We start from the raw sequence: 27,144 nt of genomic DNA on the forward strand, positions 1-27,144 counted from the left end.
AGAGGTCACGCTGTCTCTGACCTTTCTCATCTTCCAGCTTTCACACTTGACAAGAGGAGATATTTCCTTCCCTTCTCTAGCTCTAGTAACAGGTGATATGTGAGGCTCAGCTTTCTTTAAGAATGACTTATTGGTGCTTTATGTGGATATATTTTAAGGGTTTCAGGATTAAACTCTCTCTCCTCTACATAATTCACTTTGGAGATGCACCTCATGCTCCTTTTCTTTCATGACAATCTTAGTGTCTTGCAGGCAGGAGATCCTCACAGACTGTGTGACCAGTTTGGATCTTTCCAGGAGGTGGTCTATGCTATGGCCTAAAAGCCCAGCCTCAGACCTGACTTCAAACCCAACTGCCACTTCCTAGTTTCGTGAACTTGAGAATTTCCTTCAGCTCTGACCTTCAGGGTTCCTCTAATGGTGTTAGTGATGGTCCCTACCTCACAGCATTTTGAGAAGACTGACACATGGAATGCCCCATAAAGGCCACTTCTCCTTAGGATGCAGAAGGCAAGTTTCCTCAGCTCATCCAGGAAAGAGGTTGCAGTTCTTTGACCTCTAAGACCTCCCCTCTTCCCTCCTTTTCCTTCTTACTTTCGAAGTATTTATTGATCCCTATTATGAATGAGGAGTGAGGAACACAATACATTCAAGAACAAGACAGACTTAGTCTCTGCCTTTTTGGTACATGGAGTTGAGACAGCAGGAGCTAGGGCAGGAAGAGTTCCACAAGGAATGAAGGTTGTGTGACAGTATAAAATAGGAGATCATCTGGAGCCTGGGGCAGGTGGGGATGGTTAGGGAAGACCTCTGATGGGGCAGTGATATTTAACTGAGGCTTAAAGGATTATATCAGTTAGTAGAGTTGGGAAGAATTCTGGGAACAGCATGTGCAAAGGTCTGGAGATAAAAGTGGGGCATGCTTCGATCAACTGAAAATAAATCTAATATGGCTACATGGGAGAGGAGACAATCAGGGGAACTTGTGGGTCCTATGAATGACTTCAATTAATTTTTTTTTAAATGAAGAGTTGTTCAATAAAGGGTTTAGCAGGAATGTGATCATGCATGCATTCATGCAACAGATTTATGGTTACCTCTTGGGCAATGGATGAAATGAGGAGGAGAGATGGGAGGATGAAGGAAGAGGTTAGGTGGCTGTTGCAGTGGCTCCAATGAGGAATGAGAAGCATGTGGCAGCTGAAATGCCACCTGGATTCAGGTCAGTGATGGTGATAACAGTACTAATTGGGGAAGTGAAGTTGGAGACCAAGAGGCCACATCTGTAGCATCTTCTCTCTGGCCTGCCAAATTTTGGGTCTGAAAGTGCTTGTTGGACTCCAGGATCCACCCCCTGTGCTGGGGTCCCACAGGTCTTCCTGGAGAACTCAGAGGAAGGGTTAACGGGCTTTCTGGCAGCCATCTTTACCTGTGAAGTGGAACTAGGTTGATCTGGTGGCAAGTGGCAAACATGGAGTGTTTCTTTGTGTGTGTCATGTTCACGGTGTGCTGACAGCTTGGCACCGGGAGTGTCATTTCTCTCCCTGAAAATTGTGAGCAGAACAGTCCCCACTGTGTGGGATTACTAGGAGGATGATGCAAGGAAGGGCCTGGAAGCCCTGGCCAGTGCCTGGTACCCAGAGGGGCCATTATTATTTTTGCTCTTATAATCATGGACACGGGGGATGAGAATGACACTCCTTCCTTCAGTAACTGTATATAACAAACTTTACCCTGGGAGCTCATATGGTCAAAGGATAGAATCTAACCCAGGCATTTCGGGGATGATGAGTGGGTTAGAAGAAAGACCATCAACCAGGGCCTAGAACTGTGTGTTCTGGGGTCAGGGCTGCCAGCACACCTGTAGGGGACTTAGAAATCCTTTCCCTACCTGGATTCAGTTCCCTCATCTGAATCAGGGAACCCATAACTCCTTCCTTGCTGGGTCCACTGTCTATTTGTCTTCATCCCTCCCTCTTCTTTGGGCGCTGGATTGCATTAGGATGGAGATGGGGAGCTAGTGCCTCCAACACCGCCAGGCAGGTGTGACAGGAGAGAGGCACTCCTGGAAGCTCTGTCCTGCTCTCAGAACCAAATCCCTCCTGGTCTTCCTCCAAGCTTTTCAGCAGGCTCGCGACAGGTCATCCCGTGGCCTCTGCCATGCCCCTGGCATTACTCCTGCTCTGGGGTCCAGCCCTGAGGGGTTGGGGTGCCTTTCCAGTGTAAAGGGAGTTCCCCTCCCAAGGCAGATCCAGCCGTCCCCTGCTCCGTGGCCCCTGTGTGCAGAGCTACGAGAGCTGGGACTCTTTTATCTTTTCAGATCCCCTCCCCTTCCCAGGGTCTTCAGCTGACATGGTGGTGGGGGGTGTCACGTGGGTCCCTCTTGCTCTAGTGCTGCTGTGGCTGCTCTGCCTGTCGCTGTGTGTGTCTCTGGATGCACCCCTTGCCTCAGGGCCTCTGCTCTCACTCTCCTCTTGGACCCTGTCACCATTGCTCCCTGGGGACCCTATCCGTCACTCAGCTGCACATGAGTGGGGCATTTCATCCCCTTGGCTGTTTTCTGCTTTTGCAGGGTGGTGGGGGGCTTGTGAGGTCACCCGTGTGACAGCTCTTTTGGAGTTGGGCTTCCCGGTCCTTCTCTCTCTCCCCGGCTGGCTGGGCTCTGGCAGGCTGGAGAGGCAGCGGCCCACATGCACCACTTCTCCAAGGTCCTCAGGCCCCCTGGGGGGGGGAAGGGAGCAGGTTTTTCCTTTTCTGATTTTCTCCCAGGACCCCCTGGAATGCTCTGTTAGAGGCCAGGTGGGCTCTTGTTTTCTCGGGGCAGGATTTGACACCTGCCCAGGATTTGCTAGACCTGTATACAGCCTGAATATGTCTGCAGCCCAGTTCTTTGAATTCTTTTTCCAGAGCTGCCACGTAAATCAGTGGATGCAAAAAGGGGTGTATAGGTGCAGAGGACCACTGGATCACACACCCAGGCTCCGCCTAGGATCTGCTGGAAAACCCCATTACCATTGAGTGAAAGGTCACTGGTGTCTGCCCTAGCTCCTGCAAGAGGCTGGGGAAACAGCTGGTATGAGTAGGGCCGGTGGGGGTGGGGGGGTGAAGGAGATGCTACTGGTTTTCATTGGCACCTTTGAGGCATTAAAAAGGCACAGCTTTGAGGTATTCTGTTTACATTCTGTTTGTCTGTTATTATCTGGGTCAACCTGGGAAAATTATATAACCTCTCTGAGCCTTAGTTTCCTCTTAGGTAAAACAAAACAAAACAAAATGAACGGATAGCATGTGTTCAGTCTCTGCGCACAGCTTAGGATGATCTGCTCACTTCATAGGCTTGTCTTGGGGAGAAAATGGGGGTTCCTGGGGAAGAGGTCTCCCAGGGAAACACAAGCCTCACATGGAAAGGCCTGGCTTTGGGACAGCACCAGGTATGGGGAGCCAGGCAGAGAGAGGCTGATGCTGGGGCAGAAGACCAAAGGGGAGCAGCATTTGGAGAGTAGCTTGGAATGGGTCTTAGAGAAGCGGCTCTCAGACAAGCACCTGAGTCCCAAGCAGAGGGTGGAGAAAGCAGAAACACAGGATGAACTTTCTCCAGGAGCGCCAGGAAGCCTGGGATGTCCCGTAGCACTTCCACCTCCATCCTGGTGGGGGCAGTGCATCCGGAGGCGGCTTGGGGAGGGGCCTCGCCAGTCTCCACCTCTGGGCCCTCCCATTTGGTAGAAGGATCTTCATTCTTGGTAATGAATGACTCAGGGAAACCGTCCAGATTATTTGGGGAGTTTGGTCTAACTCTGCTCATTGATCATAAACAATTTTTCCTAATTTAGTCGGAAGATTTCCTTAAGAACATTTGCGTTTATACAAATGAATACATTTACATAATCTATTCCATTGTGGCATCCCCAGCCTCTCCTCTCCGCACAGGCCCACCTGCACCCACCCCTCTCCGCCTCCAGGAAGCCAGACAGCTTCCCAGCTAATTTGATCAGGATGAGTAAAAGCAAAACCATCTGGTTTTCTTCGACAGCTGATTCCAGAATCGCTGTTGTAAAAGACCTGTCTTCTAGGTGAGCTGGTGATATCAGGGGGTGTCTGTCTTTGCTGAGATGAAAGGGCTCAGCCTGCTACAGAACGCCTCAGCGCCAGCATCAAGCTTCCAATGAATCACATCAAAGCCTCCCTGCCATGGCCGGCCCCTTCCAGCTGCGGGAAAATGGGCTCATTAGAAGCAGGAAGAGCACATTGTTTGCATTAGGCAGAGCTGATTTACAAGCGTGGAGGGGCCACTTTCCCCTCACCTTGAGCTCCCAGCTCAGGAGAGCCCTCCACTTGCTCAGAATGGCTCCTTTGAAGGTGCAAGCAGCCTCCTGAAAAGGAGCAAGGAGATGGCCCCCTCCCTCCCTGCGCTCCTTTCTGCACTAATTAGGCTCTTACCAATTGAGCAATAACTGGGGGTGGGTAGAGACTAGCAGGGGGACTGTCGGCAAGGCCTCTGCGTAATTGTGTTGATTAAGAGGTACAAGGCTGGCAATGTTGTCTTCCTTCAAGATCAAGTCCCTGCGCTTGTGGGAGACTTGATTTTCTGGGCCAATTTGTTTGTGTTGGCCTAATTGCGCAGGAAGAGCATTTTTCACAGAAGCAGCAGCCTGGAGGGTTTGGTGCAGTTCTGCAGCCCAATCCCCAGGGTTCCCGGATGAGCTGTGGGAAGCCCACTGTTCGGTTGACCATCCAGGGGTGGTACCAGTTGAGTCTTGTCCTTGAGCCAGCGCTTCAGGGTAGGACAGCTTTGGTGCTGGCTGGGTTGCCTGGAGCTCCCTGTCAGAGGCAGGTGAGCTGTTGTTTTCTCAGGGAAGGATCAGCAAAATGAGTCCCAGCCTTCTGAGCTCTGGCCTCCTCTCCAAAAGTCGTGACTCTTTGGGACCATGGAGAAAATTCAAAGAAAGTAAGAACTGTGGCTCAAATAATATTTGGTGATTAAAACCAAACAATTCAGTGCAGCGGATCAGTGTTCGTTGAGCATCTTTATGGTCTCTTACATCTCCCAGCCTCCCTTGCAGCTGGCACAGGCCACGTGACCAGTTCTGGCCAATAGACTTTGAGTGGGAGTGGCATAGGTTACTGCTGGACTAAAGCCATCTAGAGCCCATGTATCTCCTCCATCTCTTTTTTGCTTCTGACACAGAGACCCTCAAGCCGAATATTCCAGAGGGAGGGAACCTGATCTGCACCTGACTTTGTCTAAGAAATAAATCTTTATTAGTTAAGCCTCTGAGATTTTGTAGTTTCATTCTTCCTGCAACTTATTATAGCCTGTTACTGGTCCTAGTGAAAGTCACCAGCTTGTTACCAAGGCTTTTGCCTGGACCTTGGAGATGTCTGTCTGTCTGTACTCAAGTTATGCTTTCCTCTTGGGTGGTTCAGAGAGTGGATCTGCTAGGGTCATGAGCTCACTCCTCCACCAATCCCAGAGACCCGTGGGGAGGAGCAGCTTTGATTGGCCAACCTGGGCAAAGGTCATGTAATCGACAGTCCCAACCAGTAGCTGTGGGACCATTTTGGAAAAGAGAGGAGCCTAAGCAGTTGGAAAGGGCTACTACAAATGCTATTCTTTGGACCAGTGTGACAGGCTAGCCGGTTTCAGATATTTGAGAAGACCTTACTGCCAAGGCCCTGGGAAAGCCATCTGGTTGAGTACAAAGCAGGTGTGTGGATGGAGGGCAGTCATGACCTAATGGACGCGCCCTATCTGCTGTGGCTAGAGGTGTGGAAGAGAGGTTGGCCGAGAAGGGGTTTTGCTTGCTTTGATGATTGCACTGTTTGGCAGGGACACTGAAATGGCAGTCTGCAGTGGTTGTGCTGCTGGGACTAGGGAGGGATATGAGGGGCTGTTTATTGTCCTTCCAGCTTCACCCAGGAGAGGGACCTCACGGCCTCTCATGTCCTCAGGCCTCCCATATTCTCCCCTTCTATAGCCTGACTCTGTTCACATGTGTGTTTCCATCAAGACCACTGTGGTCCTTTCCAAATGATGGGAGCATCAGCACGGCGTCTCTGGACCTCTCTTAGCCTCATGTCCCAAAGGTAAGCACACAGGCTCTGAGTCCTCATCCCAAAGCCTCAGGAGGAGTTGATCTGCTTGGCACAGCTTGGGTCAGGTGTCCACCGGGGCCAGTTGGGATAGATGCAGTGTAGGACACAGACCCCTTCTCTTCTCTGTGCATCTCCAAGCTTTTGGTTGTGTGGAAAAAAAATGTAGGTCTCTGGACTGTAGTAATTCTGGGCTGCTATAACTAAATACCACTTAGTCTGGGTAATTTATGAACAATAGAGATCTATTTCTCACTGTTCAGGGAGTAGGAAGTCCAAGGTCAAGGTGCAATCCTATTCAGTGTCTGGAGAGGGCTGCTCTCCACTTCTAAGACAATGCTGTGTTGCTGTGTTCTCCTGAGGGGACACACTGCATCCTCATGTGGTGGAAGGGCACAGGACAGAAGGAGCTAGTCCGTCCCCTCCAGCCCTTTTATAAGAACATCAATTCCTAACGGCTTCAGCTCTAGGGACAGGTTTTCAGTAGACTCCAAATTCTGGGGTCCAAAAAAAAAAAGGAATGGGAGAGGCAAGGCTTGGGCTCCAATAGTTGGAGTGTGAGAGAGGCGAGGCTATGGCTGGACCTGGTCACTAGTTCACTGCAACCTTTGGGACCTGCTCGTGGGTCACCACTCTGTTCCTAATGCAGTAGAATTGTTGGAATCAAGTCTCCCAGGATATAACTGATCGGGCCCAGTTTATCTCTTCTCAAATCAGCATAGTGATGGACAGTAGCTGAATAAGCTGAAATCTTAGAATAACCTGCATACACCAGGGCCTGTCCCTGTCTGACCCCACAGAGACTGCAGTGACCGAGATTCAGGACAGACCCCTGAGCTGCTGGGCCTGGAAACCCCTAGGCATTGCCACTGGCTCACTGTGTGACTTCAACAAGCCCAGTCCTTCCTCTGAGTCACCGATTTCTCATCTGTACAGAGATGATTCAAGTGGTATCATCTTCAGTCGGGGGCCTGGAGTCTCTGATGGTGGGAAGGCAGTGTGGTGCAGTGGTTGAGAGTGCCCATTTTGAAGATGGACAGCCCTGAGATTGAATCTGATTATCCCCCTTAGCTGTGTGATCTTGGGAAAGTTACTTGATCTGAGTTACAATGTTTTCATCTATAAAACAAGGGTAATAGTGGTACCTATTTTTTTTTTAAACAAGGATTGATCAAGATAATGCATGTGGAACATTTAACCTATAACTAATGCATAGTATTTGCTCAACAAATTTATCTACAACAACAGCAACACATCTACTCCTGTATTCCCAGGGATCTCTTCTACAGACTTGAGATTGTGCTCTTTGGAGGGTGAAATTTGGATGTGCAGGGAGAGGTGGGAGAGAGAAAGGAGGATGGCAGAGTAGAAACCCACTGTGGCAAAGTCATGGCTGACAAGGAGGCCACTAGGGCCAGGCTGAATGGCCAGGGTAGGCTCAAAGACATGGGTCCCAACTGTAGCAGGGCACTGGTCCTATGGTCCTGTTAGGGCCAGTGGGTGAGTGGCAGGAAGGCAGGGAGGGATGCTGGGAGCTTCCATGGGTGACTGTTGGCCCTGGAAGCTCTGTCTGGATGTGACTATGCTAAGCCCATGGGCTGGACTGCCTCCCCTGGATGGGGGCCAGGCCAAGGCTACCAGGTCACTCCCAGTGCTGAGGGTAGGAGACCTGGATTCTGAGTCAGGCACGATTCAGGACGGGGCAACAGGACGGGGCAAGGTGGTCTGTTCTCCTGGGGTCCCGGGACTTGCTCTTATAACACTTATTTGTGGCAGAGCCCAGCAGTCATGGCGGGGCCACTGAGACCACGGATGGGGACTCTGGCTTTGTCCCAGCCTTGAGTCGACCCCCATGGGCTCTTCTTGAGGCAGAGAGAGGAGGCATCAATGGGAGACTGAGAGCTGCAGAATCTCTGAAAGAGGCATCAAAGACACGACAAGGCTTGTGTTGGGCGTGTCAGAGGTCTCAGTGAGTAATGAAAAGTTATACCAGGGCATATGGCATCAGGGGAAGACAGCAGGGCCACTCCCAGTTCCCTCAGGCCTCAACATCAACACTAATTTTCATCCATTGAATGTTTATTATGAGTCATTTTTATACCAGGAAAATACTTTGTGTGCATTTAATCCTGACACCAACTTTGTGAGACAGGAAGGGGATGATTGTGTTTGAAGAGATGGGCTCAGAGAGGTGAAGTTTCTTACCCAAGATCACACAGTCAGTAACTGGTAGAGTCGGGATTTGAACCCAAGTCTGGCTGGCTCCAAAACACAGGCCCTCAACCTCTCTTGCTCTCTCTGTGGCCTCCCCTGCCCTTTCTGGACAGCTCTTGCCTTTGCTCACAGCTCTCTAATCATTTGCTTTTCTTTCTACTCCCTGATTATCTGCAGGGCTTCCCCAGCCCAGGGCCTTGACACATGCCATTCTTGAGGCCTATAACATTGGATTCTTTCCCATTTTCTAGGTTCCACCCTAGTGCCACTTCCCAGAAGGACCAGATCCACTGGCTGTGACTTCTCAGCACATTCCTCTTTCCCTGGGAGCTGTGACCACTCATCTTTATCTGTAGTTATTTGTGTCAGGCCCTTCTCTTCTGTGGCATGAGTGACAGAAGGTTACTCACAGCTGTATTCCCAGGGCCAGGGCCAGACAGGGAGCACTCTAGATATTTGCTCTCTCACCTGTGGCGCCCAGTTTCGTCCTTGCCGATTCTGGGACTCTTGGCTTTAGGACCTTAGCTCCTTGCCCACAGTGTCCTGTGACAGGTGTGTCAGGCAGCAGCCCTGCACCCCTGGCCTTCCTATATGCCAGGGGCACTTGTTCCCTGGACTCCCTCATCAGGGTCCTGGAGGCTAGGCCAGCCTGGGACTTTACACATAGTAGGCTGTGCCCCCTCTTCTCTGATCCGCAAAGCACCCCTGTAGGTCTCGGACCCAAAGACACCTTGGCCGGATGCAAGAAATCGTGTGCTGACATTTGCACGGTGAAGGTCTGTGCTGGGCTCAGGCAGGAGATGCTAATGTTGTTAAGTCAGCTTTTAAACCGGACAACATTCTTGACATTTCAGCCCAAATGCCTGAGCATGAAAGGCTTCCCCCTCCTCTGTGCATCTCCAAACAGTGACTCGGTGGCAATATGACTTGACTTAAAAGCCCGGGGCGGTTTGCTCATAATTCTAATAACCACCCAGAATTAGATCTCTTCACATCCACCTTATTTCTTCCTCCATTCGTCTTCTGGTCAGGTCATTAGGAACTCCCAGATTCCTCCCCCACCTCCGCGTTCTATTATTTATATATTACACACGTCTCTACACAGACTCTTGAAAACAGGGAAATGCGGTGGAAGATGGGTTTCTCCTCGGACGGGGGCTGAAGAAGCATTTCCCCCCGCTTCATCCACTGTTCCATTTAATGCATTGAGATTTTAAAATTTCCAACTAAAATTATTGCCAAAGGACTTCTTCCTGGGGATCCAGTGAGTTTGGGGCAGGCTGAGAGACAGGGAGAGGCAGGATGCTGGCTACCCAGCTCCTGTGGTGACTCAGAGCAGGGCTTGGGGATGCTGCCGTGGTGACGTGGCCACTCTATGGCAAGAGATGGTCATAGCACATTAAATGTGCCGTGTCTGTGGTATGACAGGTTGGAAACCACCATTTAAAGACATCATTTATCTTTATGGTTTGTTTGCAGTTCTCGATGACAAAAGAAGTACTTACCATGGAAAAACAAATTTCAAACCTTATAGAAACACACAATGTGGAAAGTGAACGTCCCTTGTAGTCCTACCACTCTTAGAGATGACAGTCCTGTAGGCTGAATCCTAGATTACACAACACATGGAAGAATCTATGGTTGCAGGCAGTTACTTTGTTATAAAAAAGGCATTCCACAGACATCCTGGATCCACGCTCCATCTCTGACCATTCAATTTCACCAACCTCACGGGATGGGGTTGCTAATTGACGAAGGATGCCTGCCTCCCACTGTACTGAGAAGAAAAAAGATGAAATATTAACTGTTTGCACCTCAGTCCATGTCAAAATGGCCTTTCCTCCTGAAGCCAGCTCAGGAACGCCTTGCCCTGTCTTGCTCTTCTGTGGACACCAACCCCACTATCTGCCTATTTCTCCAAATGGCCTCATGTGACTTCCAATCTCAGGGCACCAAGTTCAAATGTTACCTCTTCCAGAAAGACCCCCTAAAGGCCCCCACCCTTGGACCTGTCCTAGTCTGCTTCCAAAACCCAGAAAAATGCAAAGCAGAAAGAGGCAAGGTGCCTCTGAGATTTATTTAGCACAATTCTCAAATTTTACAAATTCCTAACTTTTTTTCTTTGAGATCTAGTTCTCCAAACAATGCAATGAAAACCCTTTTTTTTTTTTTTTCTCTAGACAGTCTTCCTGCTATGCAGGGTTAAGATAAACGATCTTCAGTCTGAGTTGCAAGGACCAGATTTTTCAACTCTAAGTCTTAGTCCACCCATTGAGGTGTTCATTTAATACATCGAATGGCAGAACTGAGGAACTCACTCTTAGAGTCTTTTCTCCAGAGGCAAAAAGTATTAACAACGATAAAAAATAAGACAAATGACATGCAGGTCGGTATGTTTATGAAGTGTGGTGTCTGATGATTGTGAGGGCCGATCGTCTTCCAATAACTCATTGCTCAAGTGACAGACATTTGTTGTCAATAGTTCACAGAACCAGACCACAAATAGAAAGTGGGGAGCGACAGCAGGAGCTCATCTCCACCTCTGGCATCAGTTTGAGAAGTTTCTCTGTCTGAGCCTCCGTTTCCTTGTTGGTAAGGTGGCTCTGCTGTTGGTTTGGGTTAAAGTCAAATAAAGCAGATATTTGTCTCTAGGGATTGTCTGGAGACCAGAGACTCTTCTGTTTGTGGGGGTGGGTAGGAGGGAAAGCTCTGCCTCCTGGGTAGAGATGGATGGGGCCAGGTACCCACAAGCACGGGCTCTTTCCCCATGCAGTGGTTCTTGACCGGAGTGAGACACCAAGTAGAGAGAGATTAGAATTCATCCTGGTGACCATGGAGCTAGCCGGGGAAGGGGGTGCTCTATCCCGACTCCTCCTGACTTCCTGGATTGCCATCTGCTTGTGGATCGGGTTCTCTTCTTGCTGCTGTGAGCTGCTGAGTGGTCTTAACATGCTGCTGAACTCACCTATCATTGCCTTCAATGGTTTTGATGAAGCGCCCGATGCATAGAGAATCTTTTGTGAGCTGAGCACCTGTAAGGGATTTGTATGGGTGGGATTAGCCACAGTGATTCCTTCCCTGGAAGGTTTGAAGATACAGGTCATCAGGACCCTCCCCTGAGATTCTGCAGCAGTCATCATTGGGGATTTGGGGTTAGGTGGATCTTCCAGCTGGAAGGGACTCAGAAGTCACAATCTTAGTCCTGCTTCATAATCTGTACAGAGGACAAAGGTGATATCTTCTTTTAGAGTATGTACACAGGTGTATCCATGACCAATTGCTTGTCCCAGAATTCCTCCAAGCTAGTTAACTTGATATATGGAAACTGCTTTAGGTACAGGGTCATTCATTATGGGATTGTGAATCATTTAACAATGTGAAGACAGGTCTGATTGCCTGAAATGAGGTGGGGCAGGGGCTGTTGGTTATATAACCACGGCTTAGCTGCTTGAAGGAATATTATGCAACTGCTAAAAATTTGTTTGTGCAGAGGTTTTAAGTAATCTGGAGAAACATGTATGAGTTTAATCCGTGTAACTGAAAAGATACAAGAAAACCTACCAAAGTATTTATAGTGCAGTATAAGTTTTGTTTTGATTTTTTAAAAATGCAGTTTTCTCTTTCTTTCCTTTATCCTTCCTAATGCTTGATTCAGTCAAGCTGATTTTTTGTGTATAGAAAATTTCCACCAAAGTCATTATGGAGAAACACTCACCGATAGGACAGTGGTGATTTCAAGGCCACTTAAAGGCTTGGAATAGTCATGGGCTGATGAATTCCTCAGGCTTCACACCTCCCTTTGAAGTAGCTGCCACCCAGGAATGTGCAGGGACAGTGTCATTTGCTCTGAAGGCTGAATGTCCAGGTCACCCTCATAGAGGCCAGCAGCCTACATGTCACGCTCCAGTTACATTATAGTCTCCATGTAGGCATTTTTATTGAAATGAAACAAATGTTTGAATAAAACTGTGCTTTTTAGCTTGTAAATAATATAGATCAAGATAATAACAGAGACTCCTAAGTAAAATGCAGTACACTAAGAATTCTATATTAATAGGCTTACCTCTTTTTTTGAAATTGTCATGGTTAGGCAGAAAACCTTCCTTCATTTGTATTCGTTCGTTCATTCATTCATTCACTTTCCTGAGAACCGGGAGCACCTGTCCCTCACTGCGTCATTTCCAAAGGTCAGGAGCTTCTGGCAATTCTTGAGGTTCAGTCCTGGCTCTTTGAAGCTTTGTGGACCCTAGAGTTTGCCCACAGGTTCCAGTGCTTTTGTATCCATTGAGGGGTTTTATCCTCTCTACTCCTGGTGCTCAGTGGAGAGGGCAGTTCTGTTAGAAGCCCTGGGCAGAGACTCCTGACTCATCTGTCTAGATCTTTGCAGGGGGAATCTCTGTCAGCGGCTCTCCTCTCCTTTGGGTCTGCATTTTAGGTAATTATTAAAAAAAAAAAATAGGAGGTTTATTTTATTCCATTTTATTCTATCCCAGTGCAGATGATTGACAGGGGTATTGGGCTGGCACTTTACCAGGAGCCCAGGCCTTGCTGGAGGTTGAGGTGCATATAAAAGAAGTTTAGGAGCTCGAAGCTTTTTTTATGGAGGCAAGATTAACGTACAAGGAGCAAGGTTCTGCAAAACCCTCAAAGGACACTGCCTGGCCCCCTGTCCCAAGGCTGCTGTCACGCTTGGTTAGTTGTCATCAATCAATCTCTTGTGAGTTTATTTGCTGTTGGGTGGGCACCGTGCCAGCCCTGGTGGCCCTGGAAGGAGGAAGACAGAGTGGGAAGCTCACAGCCTTACAGTGGAGATGAGATGCGTCTTGGAACTTTTTCGGGTTTCACTTCCTACATACTCAGAATCTCTGACCCATCTCCACGGCCTTTGTTCCTTTCTCTGGGATGACCCAGAAACTTCCTTCCTGCTTGCAATCCAGCCTCCAAATTCCCATGGATGGCTTTGTCTAAAATCCAGACACCTAATTCCTTGCTCTACCCCAGTCTCTACACAAGGTCACCCAAGAGATGACCGTCACCGCTGCTTTCAAGCCAGCTCTCTTGACATAACCTGCCTCACAGACTCCAGGGTGTCTGTGTTATGTAACTCTGTGCCCTCTGTCACGTCCTCTGCCAGGAACGCTCTCCTTACTTGTTCTCCTAGAAGGCTCTTGTTTGTCCTTCAAGACTCAACTCATGTACCAAATCATCTGGCACGACTTCTCTGGCCTCCTTCCCTCCATCCGTTCATTCAGTCATTCTTTCATCCAACAGCTCTTAAGTGACATCTACTATGTCCCAGTCTGGTGCCAGTAAATGAAATAAGGTAAAATCAGTATGGTCCCGGGTCTCATAGAGCTTCAGCGCCACCCTTTCAGAGAGGGATACTCATTAAACTAAGTTTCAAATAGATGTATAAATGGTAATAAGCGGAATGAAGAAGAATGCAGGGTGCTTTCAGAGAGTCTGGCCATTGCTCCTCTCCAGAGTAGTAATCCTTACTGGGTGCCAGTCTCTCAGCCTAAGAACATGGACTGACCAGGGGCATGATTGGGATCATTTGACCTCACCCTGGCTCTGTGCATTAGGCCAGTTCAATTGCCACCTTTACCAAAGGATTGTAAAAGATCTACAGCCCGTTACTAGATACCTTCTGGGGAATTGTGCCTAGCACAAGGACACCTTCCTGAATTGCCTTCCTCATGACCCTTATGGTCATGTCTGTACCATGTGACCCTCAACTTGGCCATGGTTCAGTAAGTCAACATGGATACCCGAGTGCAACTTGATGATTCAGATTCTTTTTCTGCCGAATTTGAGACCCAAAGATTCTAGCGCTGGCTGGGACAGACTCTATGGGAACTTGTGGGCAAGAGGTGGCCTTTTTGTTTTCCTGCCTTGTGAATTGAAAAGGAAAAGTGCTGAGAATAAGAGACAAGAGTCATGGTGTGAGTTCTTTTTTGAGGTCTGGTGCTGTTTGTGCCCTGGAGTTCCTGGAAGAACAGCCCTATATCCTTTTAATGAATCTCCGCATGCTGCAGCAGCTTAGCTTATGTGGGTTTCTATTTCTTGCAGCTGAAGGATTCTGGCCATCCGGATCCCAAACAGCCAATCATCGATGTGAGCAAATTGGAAAAAAAAATACCAGTCATCTCAGTGAAGCTGTTTTTGGAGCTGTGCAAGGTGCCTCCGTTGGGAGTCAGGTAGGTAAGACTGGTAGCTCTTGGGTGACCTTGAAACGTTTTATGCATAGCTTTGGCATTTTGTCCATCTGAGTCTTCTCCAAAGTGAAATATCTCAGAAAGCTGTTGAGAAACCCCTTCGTAATTGTTCCATCCGCTTCTAATGGCTGGTTGGCCCCTGGGTACAGATCTCCCTTCTTTACCTAGGTCGAACCTTTGGCCTTTTGGGAGTGTCTGTTAACCCCATAGAATAGGTGGTCTTGTTCTAATCTTTGCAGGGATGTTCATGTTAAGTAGATGTGTTGTTTACTAGATCAAATTTGTCTTTTTCTATATCTTATTTTTTAAAAAGTTTTTACCCCCGATTCTATCACAAAGGAAAATCTTTTTTTCCCCCCAGTTGGATTTATAACAGAACTTTATGATTAAAATGAGCTAGCTGCCTTTGACTTCTGGACTTCTCTCTTGGGTTCATTTTAACAACTCGGTAGCAAAATAAGTCTCCTAAATAATCATACTCCTTCCACAGTCTTAGAAAAATAAATGAAAACAGAGGCCCTGTTTAAGTGGCCTTGTGATCTCGCCTGCTTGATTGGCACACAGCCCTAGCTTTCTGGCTTTCGCCCATACCAACCGTTACACAAAGGTCACAGAGACCCTTTGACTTATTTAGATGTGTCAGTGCCATCCTTGATACAAACATAGGGCTAACTCACATATTTCATACTTTGGCAGTCTTCTACTAATAAGTGGAATCAGGCACTATATTTGGGGAAAGATTAAGGTCACTGGCCCTCATTTGAGTTGATTGGTCTCTTGAAATGAGATGTTAATTGTGAAATTGATAGGCAGATTTCCATTTGATTTTATCCCCAATAGTTTATGTTTATAATTAAAATAATAAAATGGAAAATGTCCAGTTCAATCAGCATAATCTCCCATCTATTCTCAAGCAACAAAACTGGAGCTAGATACATCTGAGTGTGTCACATGCTGCTTTTACTCTGCCTCTGTGGGCTGGAGGGAAGGGGAAGGATACATTCTTAGGGTCTAGATATGTTGACATCTACTCAGAAGATGAAACCCGAGAAGGCCAACCACAATGTTATAATTTAAAACCAAAATAGAGCCACCTTTAATGTAAGAATTTAAAAACAAAATAGGGTCACTTTTTTCATATAAATAAAAGATTTTCACTGTCTGGAGTTAAGATTATTGCTTGATTCATGCCTGCAGGCAATACTTTCTGAGCACCTATTCTTTCCGAGGCTCTGTGACAAACACTAGGATTCAGAGGTGGATGTGGAATTTGGGTCCCAGATCTCATAGAGCTGGTTTTCTGGCAGGGAAGGGTTTTAAGCAGGTGAGCGGTGTGACAGGAGGCTGTTTGTCCTGGCTGCCTGGAGGAAATCACACTAGAGGAGGCATGAGTAGAAGCAGGAGGGCCAGCTAGAGGACCAGAGATCTGGGTGACAGATGACAGTAGGTTAGACTCACTGATGACCATGTTAAATGTGAGAAGTGATGGATTTTAATTTTTTTTTTTTAAGTTGAGATGAAAGGACTTGCTGATAGATAACAGGTAGGGGATGAAGAACAGAGAAGAACAGACCCCCTCCCTCACAGCCAAACTGATGGTGGTACCACACTGCAGGTGGGAAGGCTGGGGGAGGAATCAGGAAGTCCTTTCTGATACTTTGAGGGTGAGGTGCATCCTACTTGATTGCTAGTTCCCTGATTTTCAGAGGAGGCTGTTGAACTCAGTCCTTGACCAAGGGAGGCAGAGTTATCCAATTCAGGAGGAGGACTAGAAGAAGGATTTGCATGATGATTTAGAATGGGGAAAATATCTTGGCCAGCTGGTGCATTGGGCAGCACCTGGAAGAAGGAATTCAATAAGGTGAATAAAAGGTTCTAATTCACCTGACTGAAAGGGGTGGGGAGGTAGGGAGGAGCAAAGGGCTTAGCAGGAGTACTTTGCATTATAAACAGAGAGTAATTCCCCTAAGAACCGAAAGTGGAGGGGTGTGTGTGTGTGTTCTTAGCTGCTTCCACAGTGGGGAGATCCTGACCTGGATTCTGGCTGGTTACTAAACCTCTTTGCACATAAACTTTGAAAGTTTTCTTTTCTTATATGTCTTTCTTTTCTTTTTCGTGTGTGTGTGTGTGTGTGTGTGTGTGTATGTGTGTGTGTGTGTGAATAACTGAACTTATGGAGTGAAAGCTAATTTATTTCCCCTTTTTTTGTTGTTGACCAAAGATATATCAAACTGCAACCTGAAATGTCAGGCCAACTTGAGAGAGTGTGACCACACGAATTGAAATAATTGCAGCCAAGAGCAAAGGCATTTTTCTTTAGGTCTTATCTTGCATGAATGGATCATTTCAGCTGTGATTTTTAAAACCTTCAGACAAGCTTCTATACCCTCGAGGCTGTCTTTTTAGTTCCTAGGTTAGGGGTCAGCGTGCCATTTCCCAAGAGCATCCCAGGTGATAAATCAGGGACACCCAGTTACCTTAACTACTTCTCTAGTTAAGAGGGGATCCAGGGAAATGAAGGCACCTTCCTTCTAAGAATTCAGAGATCTGCACACTTACGGAAGTACACTTGTCATGTGCACATCCTAGGAATGCTCTTAACAAAGGCTATTGATCACCTCTTCCTCTCCATCCGGTTTTGCATTCAGTTGGGATTGCAAAATGCTTTCATTTGGTCCATGTGTGAACTCTCTTGGGTTATGTCTATGTGATGTTTCAGTCTTTCATCTTAATTTCCAATTTATGTCTTTTGTCCACATGATGCCAAATGATGCTTGACTTTTTTCACTGCTGGATCTTATGCCGATGGCCATTGCCTGGACACATTCCATGATGAATAACCACATTTTCTGGTAAGTATAACGGAGACCAATTCTTCTCAAATTTTGATATGCAGGTGAATCACCTGGACATCTTGTTAAAAATGCAAACTCTGGTTCAGCAGGTGTGGATGGAGCCTGAGAATCTGCATTTCTAACAAGTGGCCAGGGAATACCTGATTCTGATGGTCTGGGGATTACACTTTGAGTAGCTAAGTTGTGGAACTCTAATATAATGTTAGCGGAACACAAGTTGCTCAAGGAGGAAATGGCCTATGGACAAATAGGTTTGGAGAAGATTATGTATCCTTCCCTTTTTATAGATTTGAAATGCATCTTATCCATTTCTTAAAGGCCCTGAGAAGTCCTGAAGTTGAAACTGTTTACTTCATGCTCAAACTCATTTGATCCATGAAAATTTTTTCTAAGAAAAATCTTTTAACATTCAGTAGAATTAGTGTTCTTTGCATCACAACTTGAAAAGCAATCTGAGGCCTGGGAGAAACAGGTTGTCCTATAATCCTGTTGATGGTCAATAGTGCATTAGTCAACTAAGGCCATACACCCACGAAAGGACCAGAGTGCTGAGCAGGACCAGAGAGGTGAGTAGGAGCTTGGGGCCTGAAGTTGAATAAGAACCCAAGGTGGAGTCTTGGCTCTCCCCTTGGTCAGTCAGTTAACTTCTCTGATCCTTGATTTCCTAATATATAATGTGAGGATAATAAATGACTCCATAAATAAAAGCTGATATTATAGCAAAATGGATGATATTGAACATCTTGTCTGAAGTGAGATACGTTCAAGCCAGAGGAAACCAAGAGGATAGTAATGTAGTAATGTATCCCCTTTTCTCCATGGGGGATACGTTCTAAGGCCCCCTAGTGGTTGCCTGAAACTACAGATAGTACTGAATGCTAGATACGCTATATTTTTCCCCTGAACACATACTTGCAATAAGGTTTAACAATAATAATAAATTAGGACAATTATTATAATCAAACATCACTACTCTTATACTTTGGGCACATTATTAAGTAAAACAAAGGTTACTTGAACACAAGCACCCAGATACTGTGACAGTGACTTTATAACCAAGATGACTACTAAGTGATAAATGGGCAGGTAGCATATACAGTGTGGACACACTGGATAAAGGCATGATCCACATCCTGGGTAGAAAGAAATGGGAAAGCATGAGACTTCATAATGCAACTCAGAATGGCACTCAATTTAAAACTATAAAATGTTTATTTCTGGAATTTTTCATTTAATAATTTTGGACCATTATTGACTGTGGGTGACTGAAGCTGCAGAAAGAGAAACCATGGCTAAGGAAGGACTACTGTATATGAAAAGCAAAAGCCTGAGCAAGAAGAGTCCCTGGAGACTGTCTCCAAATCCTTACTTTATAGATGGGGAAGCTCTTTGCCCAGTGGGAGGAACTCACTCAAGATGAGCAGACCATGGTGCAGAACTGTGGCTGACCCCACTGCTTTCCAGGCCACCTTGCCTGTGTATCACCAACTCACCCAAGGAACCCCCTCAGGTTTCCTGAAAGGGGCCACCTTTCTTCCAAACACATAGCTGATTTGGATAGAAACAGTCTTCATGTGTGAAGTCCAGAATTAGCATTCTGTCAACACCAAGGGTTTGAAGCTTCAGGACAGAGAGGGAAAAAGAATGAAGAATTTGCATGTTGGCACCTCTCCCATGAGCAAACAAGCCCAGGAGAGGCGTCCCCACCAGCCTGATGAGAATCCTCAGGTTTCCCAGGGCTCCTGTCGGAGTGGGGCTGACCCTTCCACAGAGACGGTGCCCATGAGGCTCTGGGACATGGTGCAGCCTGAGAAAGATCCTGCAGAGCCTGGGCCAATTAATGTAGAAACCAGGGTGGGCCCTCACCCACCAGGGCACTTTCCCATGCTGAAGGCTGCTGCTGCTGGATTTGGGAGCATGACACTACTTGGGAGAGAAGAGTGGGAGGGGCCAGCTGCCAGTGCCCCTGTGTAGAAGTGCAAGAATCTTCTCTTTCCACTCTGGAGGTTCAGTATTGGAGTCCAAGAGATTAACTGGCAGCAGACAGACCAACAGGACACGTACAAATTGTATTGCATGTACTCTGGTGTCATGGGAGGGTGAGCGCCTGACCACCGAGTGAGATTTAGAAGCTTCTATACCCTATTTGCATGGGAGAGGGAAGCAGGGGTAGGAAGAGTAAATTATTTTTAGAGGGGACAAATGAACCTCAAGAATACGTAGCTGGAGACAAAGCGTCTGGCTCTAGTGTGGCATCAGCTCTAGCTTTCCTTCCTGCACTCTGCATCAGTCCCTAGTTGACGAGACACCTGGGGAGAGACTTGCAGCAACACCCCATCTTCTGAAAGTCATGGCCTGCAAGGCAGACAGGGGAGCCCTAGGAGAGCCCTTTCCTCCTGTGCTGTTCCCGGGGAGTGGGGGGGGGGCTCGCAGCTGGAAGTCCAAGTGGCATATTCTGGGGCATCATTTGCTGAGCCCAGCATCACCATGATGCAGCTAAAAGGAAAAGAAGTAAACCAACGGTGACTGAGGGCTTTTCAGGGTGCTTTCTTTGTTGGCCTCAAAGCATCCCTGCAGGAGCTGGGGCTGTAGCTCAGTGGTAGGGTGCTTGCCTAGCACATGTGAGGCCCTGGGTTCGATCCTCAACACCACATTAAAAATAAATAAATAAGTAAAATAAAGTATTGTGTTCATCTACAACTAAAATAAATAAATACATAAAAATCCCCTCAAAGTGCTTCAAAAGATGAGCATTGCTACTAGAGGGGAAGTGGAGGCCCCCGTGGGCCTGGACGGTGCTGTCTGGGTGAGGAGTTGGGATCAGGGGCTGGGACTTGAGCCCATCCCTGGGGTTCCACCCCAACTCCAGCCTTGTCTTCTCCCACTGGTTTCCAAACCACGGTTCCTGAGGACTATGACCTTCTAACCCACATCGTGGAAAGCCATTTTTCCTTACCTCCCTCACTTCAGGGGGAGCCCCGGGAACATGGGGGTGGTGATGGTGGTGGTGGTGGTTGGGAGGTTGGTCAGGGCGGGAGCTGCTAGGGTGGTTGGGCAGAAACCCGGGGCTGCATCTCTAGGAGAGTCCAGGGGAAACCTCACGGAAGGCCCTGGCCACACAGTGCCACAAAGTTCTCCACCTCCGTTTCTCCTTTCTTCCTTATCATGGCTCCATCATGGGAAGGGAAGGGCAGAAACTTAGGCTGAGAGCTGGCCATGACTGGCCTATGTTGGGGCTCAGAAAATGACACCCCAAAGCGAAAGCCTCAGAAGCCAAATTTCTCTTTGACTTTCTGCCCTCCTGTCTCCCATCCCCTGTTCTCCCCTAAAGCAAGTCACAGAAATGAGAATTCCTGGTCCCTAAAGCAAGTCATAGGAACCAGAGCCACTTTTCCCCAAAGCCCCCAAATTACTCCAACTTAAAATATGACTCTCACTTTCCCCTGGCCTTTCTGTAGAAGAGCTGGCAATAGGGAAATTAAGACCCTCATCCCAGAGAGGTCCTGCCTCACCCCCAGGAGGAAGAAATGCTACAACTAAGCGGCGGGGAAGAACCCGGACAGACAGGACCTGCTGGGTCTCCCCTCTCAGTCTGCTACTGTTAGATCCTTTTGGTGTAGTCATGTCCTCGATGGCCATCCATGCTTCATGGAACCTATGCATAAAAATGAATATTGCCCCCTGGCTCTTTGGGTCTTCAATCTGAAGCCTCACCTGCCAAGCAAAACTGAGGTGAAATAAATATGTGGTGGGTGCTTTCCTCTTGTTAATCAGTTTTTGTTAGAGGGGTGTCAGCCATGGCAATTTGTGATGGGCAGCGGGAGATCACCCCTCTTTCCAGTCCCAACATATGCAAATTCACCGGGGAGACTGGATTGGCCCAGAGCCCAGGATTGGTCCAAGCCCCCCTGGGAGGATTCCTGAGGGCACCACTGCTTGGCCCACACTCTCCTACCACTGCTGTACCCAGGAAAAAAATCATGTCCCCAAACAGCTGTGCAGTACCTCTCTTCTCAGAGCTGTCCCGTGTCCTGCGCCTCACAGAACAAGTAAGAGGTTTGTGAATCATCCTGCTGCAGCCCAAGACTCAGTCTGAACCACTGTCAGCGCCTGTGTGTGTGTGTGTGTGTGTGTGTGTGTGTGTGTAGCAGGAGGAGTAGGTGGTGGGAAGGGGGTGCAGAGAGAACCTCGGGCTCCATGCCAGTCTCTGCGATTTCCCAGGAGAGAAGCTGGCCTCCAGGCAGAAAGCCAGGAGCCTCCCTCATTGCTCTAGCAAATGGATCCTGGAGGAGCCGTCCACGTCCCCGCCGCTGATGGGTAGCGTGGGGGCGAGGAGAAAGGGCATGGCTGTGCCCCAGAGGACCCCCACCGAATCCGGGAGGAAGCCCGCATATTTATCTTATTTCCTGTGCACCATTTTGACTTATTTCCCCAGTCCAAAGAAAGCTGCGGCGTAAACTAAGGCTCCGTTCTAGGGGGCCTGTTGGCTCCTTGGAGTCTGTAATTGGGGCATTGAAAGGATACAAAAAAAAAAAAAAAAAAAGCCCATAGAGGAGTGGATGATCTTTTATACTTAAAGTTCCCCCCTCTATAAAAGCGACATATTACAAACCTCTTTCTCCTCTCGAACATTTCTTGCTAAGTGCATTCTGATGCCACATTGAAACGCAAAATAGCTGGAATCAAGCAGGCACCGAAGGCTATTTATATGCTAATCTCTATTTCCCAAGCTGAAGCAGGAACCTCCAGCTTGGTGCTGCTTCTAATGATGGCTGGGCTTTAACCTCTCTGGAAGAAAGAAAAGTATTTTCCTTAAGAAAACAACTCAGTTTCTTTAAGATGAAATGTAATTATCTATTATCAGATGTCCCTTAAAATGCAAGGCCTATTAAAGCTGCTAAAAATATTGAAGCCCTAATTTCACCATAATAGCATTTTAATTCCAGCAAATCACGCTTCTATTGTTACAGGACATTTTGTGGTAGGGATGTGGTAAGAGGTCCATCTTAGCTTTTTTTTCTTAACATTTTCCTTTCTTTGAGAAGTACAATTAAATCATTGCAATCATCTAACCTTGCTCGACACAAAATTTTACTTATGAAGTGCGAAAACAATGGTCATTAGCATTTAAAAGAATTTGTTTTAAAAGTAGCTAAAGTTTAATTGCTTTAAATATTCTTGTTGGAATGTGCAGTCGCTGTTGGTTCAACGTTCATATTAAAGAGAGACGGTGTTTAATTGATTGCTGAATTTCATTGAAAAATATTTACTTTCTTTCCGGGCAAAGTATGAAAAAGATGTCTTGACAGACCCTCGTGGAGGAAGGGTTTGGAGGGGAGTGAAGGCTTCATGGGAATGGTTGACAAAATGACCCAGCCCTGTGCCCACCCTTGCACTGGATGCATTTTGGGGAATTTTTCTTACAAGTTTCCAAAATGAACTAACCTCACCCTTTTAATAATCCGCAGCGATAAGAAGCGTAGGTGGTTTGCTGGAAAATTCTGGAACTTGTGTTGCAGTGTTCCAGAGAGACCCCACGGTCTTACAGAGCTGGGGCCTTCTGGGAAACTGAGGCAGTGCAAGGGACTTCTCTTCAAACCCTGATTCTTGAGACCGAGTCAGAAAGACTTCTGGTCATGTCACTCGAAGTAACAGGCACGAGTTTCTTAGGAGGGATGGAAAAGGGGACACGCTCAGGGGAGAGAGTGGGTCCTCTCAGAAGAGGGACAGTGGGCTTTACCCGCCCTCAAGTTTTATTAAGGGTCCCAGGGAATTTTCTAGAGAGTCCTGCCTAGGTCCCCTTCTTGATCTTTGAGTGACATCAGAATGACATCAGACTTTTAAGTCCCTGCTCCCATGGCCACTCTAGGTCACTTTGGTCCATGCTGACCCAATTCTAACTGGAAACTGTTCTAACAGTTTATATGATTAGGTGGGGAATTATCCTTATCTCCCTGAGTCCCTGGATCGGGTCTGAGAAAAGGTCACAAAAGCCCCCCCACACACACCCCCGACCCACTTCAGGATAACTTAGGTTCCTCTTACCAGAATTAATTGGGGCCTGCATTTTCTCCTACAGAGAGCAGGTAGTTTGCTGAGGAATGTAACACATCCTGTCCACTTTAGCCAGGCGGGGCTGCAGGTAAATTGCTTCTTGGAATGGAAAGCATGTGGGGGTCCATACGGTGGGCCCATTTTATAGAATTATTCCCTTCATCTCATGTTCCCACCACTCACTTCTGTCCCCACTCAGGGGCATTCAGGATGGTAAAGAGGGGGAATTGGAAGCCTGTCTACATTTAAGCAGGTTTGCATTTTCAAGGAGGGGTTGCAGGTGGGGGCCAGTCTCCAACAGGTTTTCTGCCCTCACCTGCTGGTTAAAGCAAGCACTTTGATCAGCAGATAAGCCACATCTCCCTCATCTCTTATTTGGGATTATTAGTTGTCACTGAGTCTTGCCATAGTTCCTGAGTTCTTGGAGAGGCTCTGACATGCCCAAAGAGCAGTGACAATGGGGTGGAAAGAGGGGGGACTGTGCTCAATAGACCATCGATTAGGATTGGCATAGAAGGTGTAAATGGGGCCCTAGTAATCAGTTCTGTTTGTTGAGCATTTACTACGTGCCAGGCACTGTGCTGAGTTCTTTATGTGCGTAATTTTCCTTAATCACAATAAACAAATGTGGAAACTGAGGCTCTCGGAGGTTAATTTGTTCAAGCTCATGCAGCCAGTGGGATGAACCCGGCAACAACCTCCATGTTCTATTGCCTCCTCTACCAGTTTCTGCCATTATTACCTAACACAGACCCTGCCCAGTTCTGGTTCACATCCAAGGCAGGCTCCTCTGACTCCATTCACATCTGTCCTGCCTTCTGGGTCTTGGGATCCTGTGGGCTCATGCACACATGGAGTTTGAAGTCTCACCCATTCTTTCCCTCTTCAGATCTCAGTTTCCCTCTTATAAAACATGGAACTGTGATGGCCCAGGCTTCAAGTACCTTCTAGGTCCCAGTTTCTGTAGACCTATGTGGGGCTCTGGGTGCAGAGACAGGTGACATGGGTCCTTGCCTTCTAGATGACCAGCTGCCCAGACAGCTCGGTGCAGCTGACCATCTTCCTGTATGTGTCATACAGCTGGGTGACAGTGGCTGGACCTAGCACAGCGTGGGGCCTGGTTAATTCAGGTCCCAGGGCAAACTGAGTCTCGGCTCCAGCTCAGAGTTAACTCTTCTGAAGAGACTTCTTGGTACCTTTTCAAGCCCAGGGCTCTTCTGGCCTTTCTCTCCTACGGGGTCTTCTGTACTAGAGAAGATGGACTGCAAGTCCCTGTAAAGTCCCTGGGTTTCCTGCTTACCTGGGTGTGATCCTGTATTCTGTTCTCTTATCCATAGAGGGCGTAAGTCAGCGCCCACCTCTCTGCTGGTTGTCTAAGTACTAAATGAGATTTGTACGAAGCTCCTGGAACCACGCCTGGCATATACAATCGCTTAATAAGCACTACCCATTATTACTGTAGTACAGGTCCTTACTCAAGGCTGTGTGTTCCAGCCAGGCTGTGTGCTCTGCCAGGTCTTGTCACCTTTTCATCCCTGTGACTACCACTGCGTACTGGAAAACACTGTATCTTAGCCAAGAGCAGGTGTCCAAATCCATGTCATGCCACATATTGGCTGTGTGACCTTGGGTAAGTTCCATGACCTCTCTGGCCTCCAGTTTCTTCATTTGTAAATGGAGATCATTAGAGAGCCCTGTTCGTGTGATTATTGGGAGGATGGAATGAAGCCAAGCTGGTACAGTTAAGTCCTCGCTCAGTAGCAGTTGTAAGAGTTCAGCCCAAGGAATCTATGAGGTTAACAGGCTCTCATTAATATCTGACATCTGCATTCCACTTTCACATTCTTATCTCATTTAATCCTCACAACAGCTCTGGGAGGAGCTCCCATTATCATCTCTCTGTTTCACCAGATCTTATAGCTGGTAAGAGGCAGGTTGCCTGACCTCACATCAAGTCTTGCGTTCACTACCCCCACAAGGTCTCAAGCTCATAAGTCAGATGGATGAGGGGATGGTTCTCAAACAGGCCACAGTCTTCCATAAAAGTGAGGTGGGGCTGGGAGTGTGGCTGGTGAGGAATTCCAGCTAAATTGATTTCATCATGGCGGGTCCTGAAGTGATGCCTCCAACCGGAAGCTGCTCTTGGCTTTTTTTAGACTCTTCAGGGGCTGTTATAAATTTGATCATATCTGAAATAGCAGATTTCAAGTTGAAGTCCCCTTTGTCCACTTTGGAATTCAGATTTATTTCTGAGAGACCAGTGCAATTTTCTTATCTTTGTTACAAATTACTACAGTCTGGGTTAATCTCACCCAGCAATAAAGCTGTTTGCCTAGGAAGCTTCCTATGGTGTCACAGCTGATGAATGACTCCCTCTGGCTATAATAATTCAGTCTAGAACATTGAAAAGAAAACCCACAACAGCAACAACTTGGTTCTTCTGCAGCAAACACCGTGTTGTGCTTAGCTGCTCAGATGGTTAAGGATCAGAGACTCCCACTTGGGTTAGGGCATTGGGACCTTTGAACCTGGGAGATCTGAGGTACTCCGTCCGAGATGGCATGGCAGGCAGGCAGGCTGCCCCTCTGCTTCCTAAAGAGGCCGTCCTGTCCAGAGCTTTCCGAGTATGCTGTGGATGGGATGACTACAACAGAAGCCAGCACATCCTGGGTGGCCTCAAGGAACAAGAGACTGGGTAGGCTGGTCTCAGAAACAGAGAAGACTGGGCTGCAGAGGAAGGGATGGAAGGCTTGTGCTCCATTCATTCAATAGTCACTGTAGTTTTAAAAATCTAACATGCACCATGGATTAGAAAACACGCTAGAGACTTCATGAGAACCCGTCCTGCAAGGGCAGGGGATGATCACAAAGTGTCCCTTGATGAGAGTCTTCAGGTGAGAGCAGATCAGGCCTTAAGACCTGGAGACAAGGGGGACTGCTCAGTGAGTTCAGAGAAGACCCATGTTGCCGCAGTCTCCGGCTGGGCACAAATCACGAGCCTCCACACAGCTTGTAGATTCAAACAGCAATTCTTTATTCCCGAACTCACACCGGCTGTCTACAAACACGTTCTGGGGAAATCCACGTTCTCTGCCCAAATCCACCACTCCTGGGCTTCTGTCTCCCAAATATATTGTCTGACCCTAAGAACTCAAAAGGAACTCAGGCAGCAGGATACGCCCTATTATAAATGGGGAACACCCTAATCTCCTATTATGCTAAACCGGGAACACCCTAATCACGGATCTGCCCTGGTCCTTGAGCAAGGTCACCTTACATGCAATGTAGCTGCAAAATGTCCTATTTCCACGAGTCCTTCCACTAAAGAAACATGGGGGTACGCTGGCAAGGAAATTGTCATACCTACTTGGCTGATGGCTCCCAGCACCATGTGACCTGAGAGGAAGGGGTGGTGGCTGATGCAGCTGAGGGACAGTGAGGGACATGCATGAAGGACCTTGCAGGTGGGCTAAAGCGTTTAGATGTTACTCTGAGAACAATGGAGAGTTGGTGAAGACTTTAAGAAGAAGAATGGATGGATTTTGAACTTAGGGCACATGGGCGATCACCTCGTGAATAAAGGTGAGAATGGGTTATCTTTGTGTGTGTGTGTGTGTGTGTGTGTGTGTGTGTGTGTGTGTGTGGTGCCAGGAATTGAACCCAGGGCCTTGTGCATGCAAGGCAAGTACTCTACCAACTGAGCTATCTCCCCA

At 47.5% G+C, this 27,144-nt stretch overlaps 1 protein-coding gene across 3 annotated transcripts in view; it reads left to right on the forward strand.

Annotated features, from left to right (window-relative positions):
* The window catches only part of Rragc (Ras related GTP binding C), a 134,830-nt gene that overhangs the window by 93,798 nt on the left and 13,888 nt on the right, over positions 1–27,144 (forward strand). For all 3 annotated transcript variants that reach the window (XM_076860699.1, XM_076860700.1, XM_076860701.1), the window contains exon 7: positions 14,377–14,504. In XM_076860699.1, coding sequence (XP_076716814.1) covers positions 14,377–14,504 — 128 coding nt within the window. The remainder of the gene's footprint in view (positions 1–14,376; positions 14,505–27,144) is intronic.

Source organism: Callospermophilus lateralis, chromosome 7, assembly GCF_048772815.1.
Source record: "Callospermophilus lateralis isolate mCalLat2 chromosome 7, mCalLat2.hap1, whole genome shotgun sequence".
Taxonomy (NCBI): Eukaryota; Metazoa; Chordata; class Mammalia; order Rodentia; family Sciuridae; genus Callospermophilus; species Callospermophilus lateralis.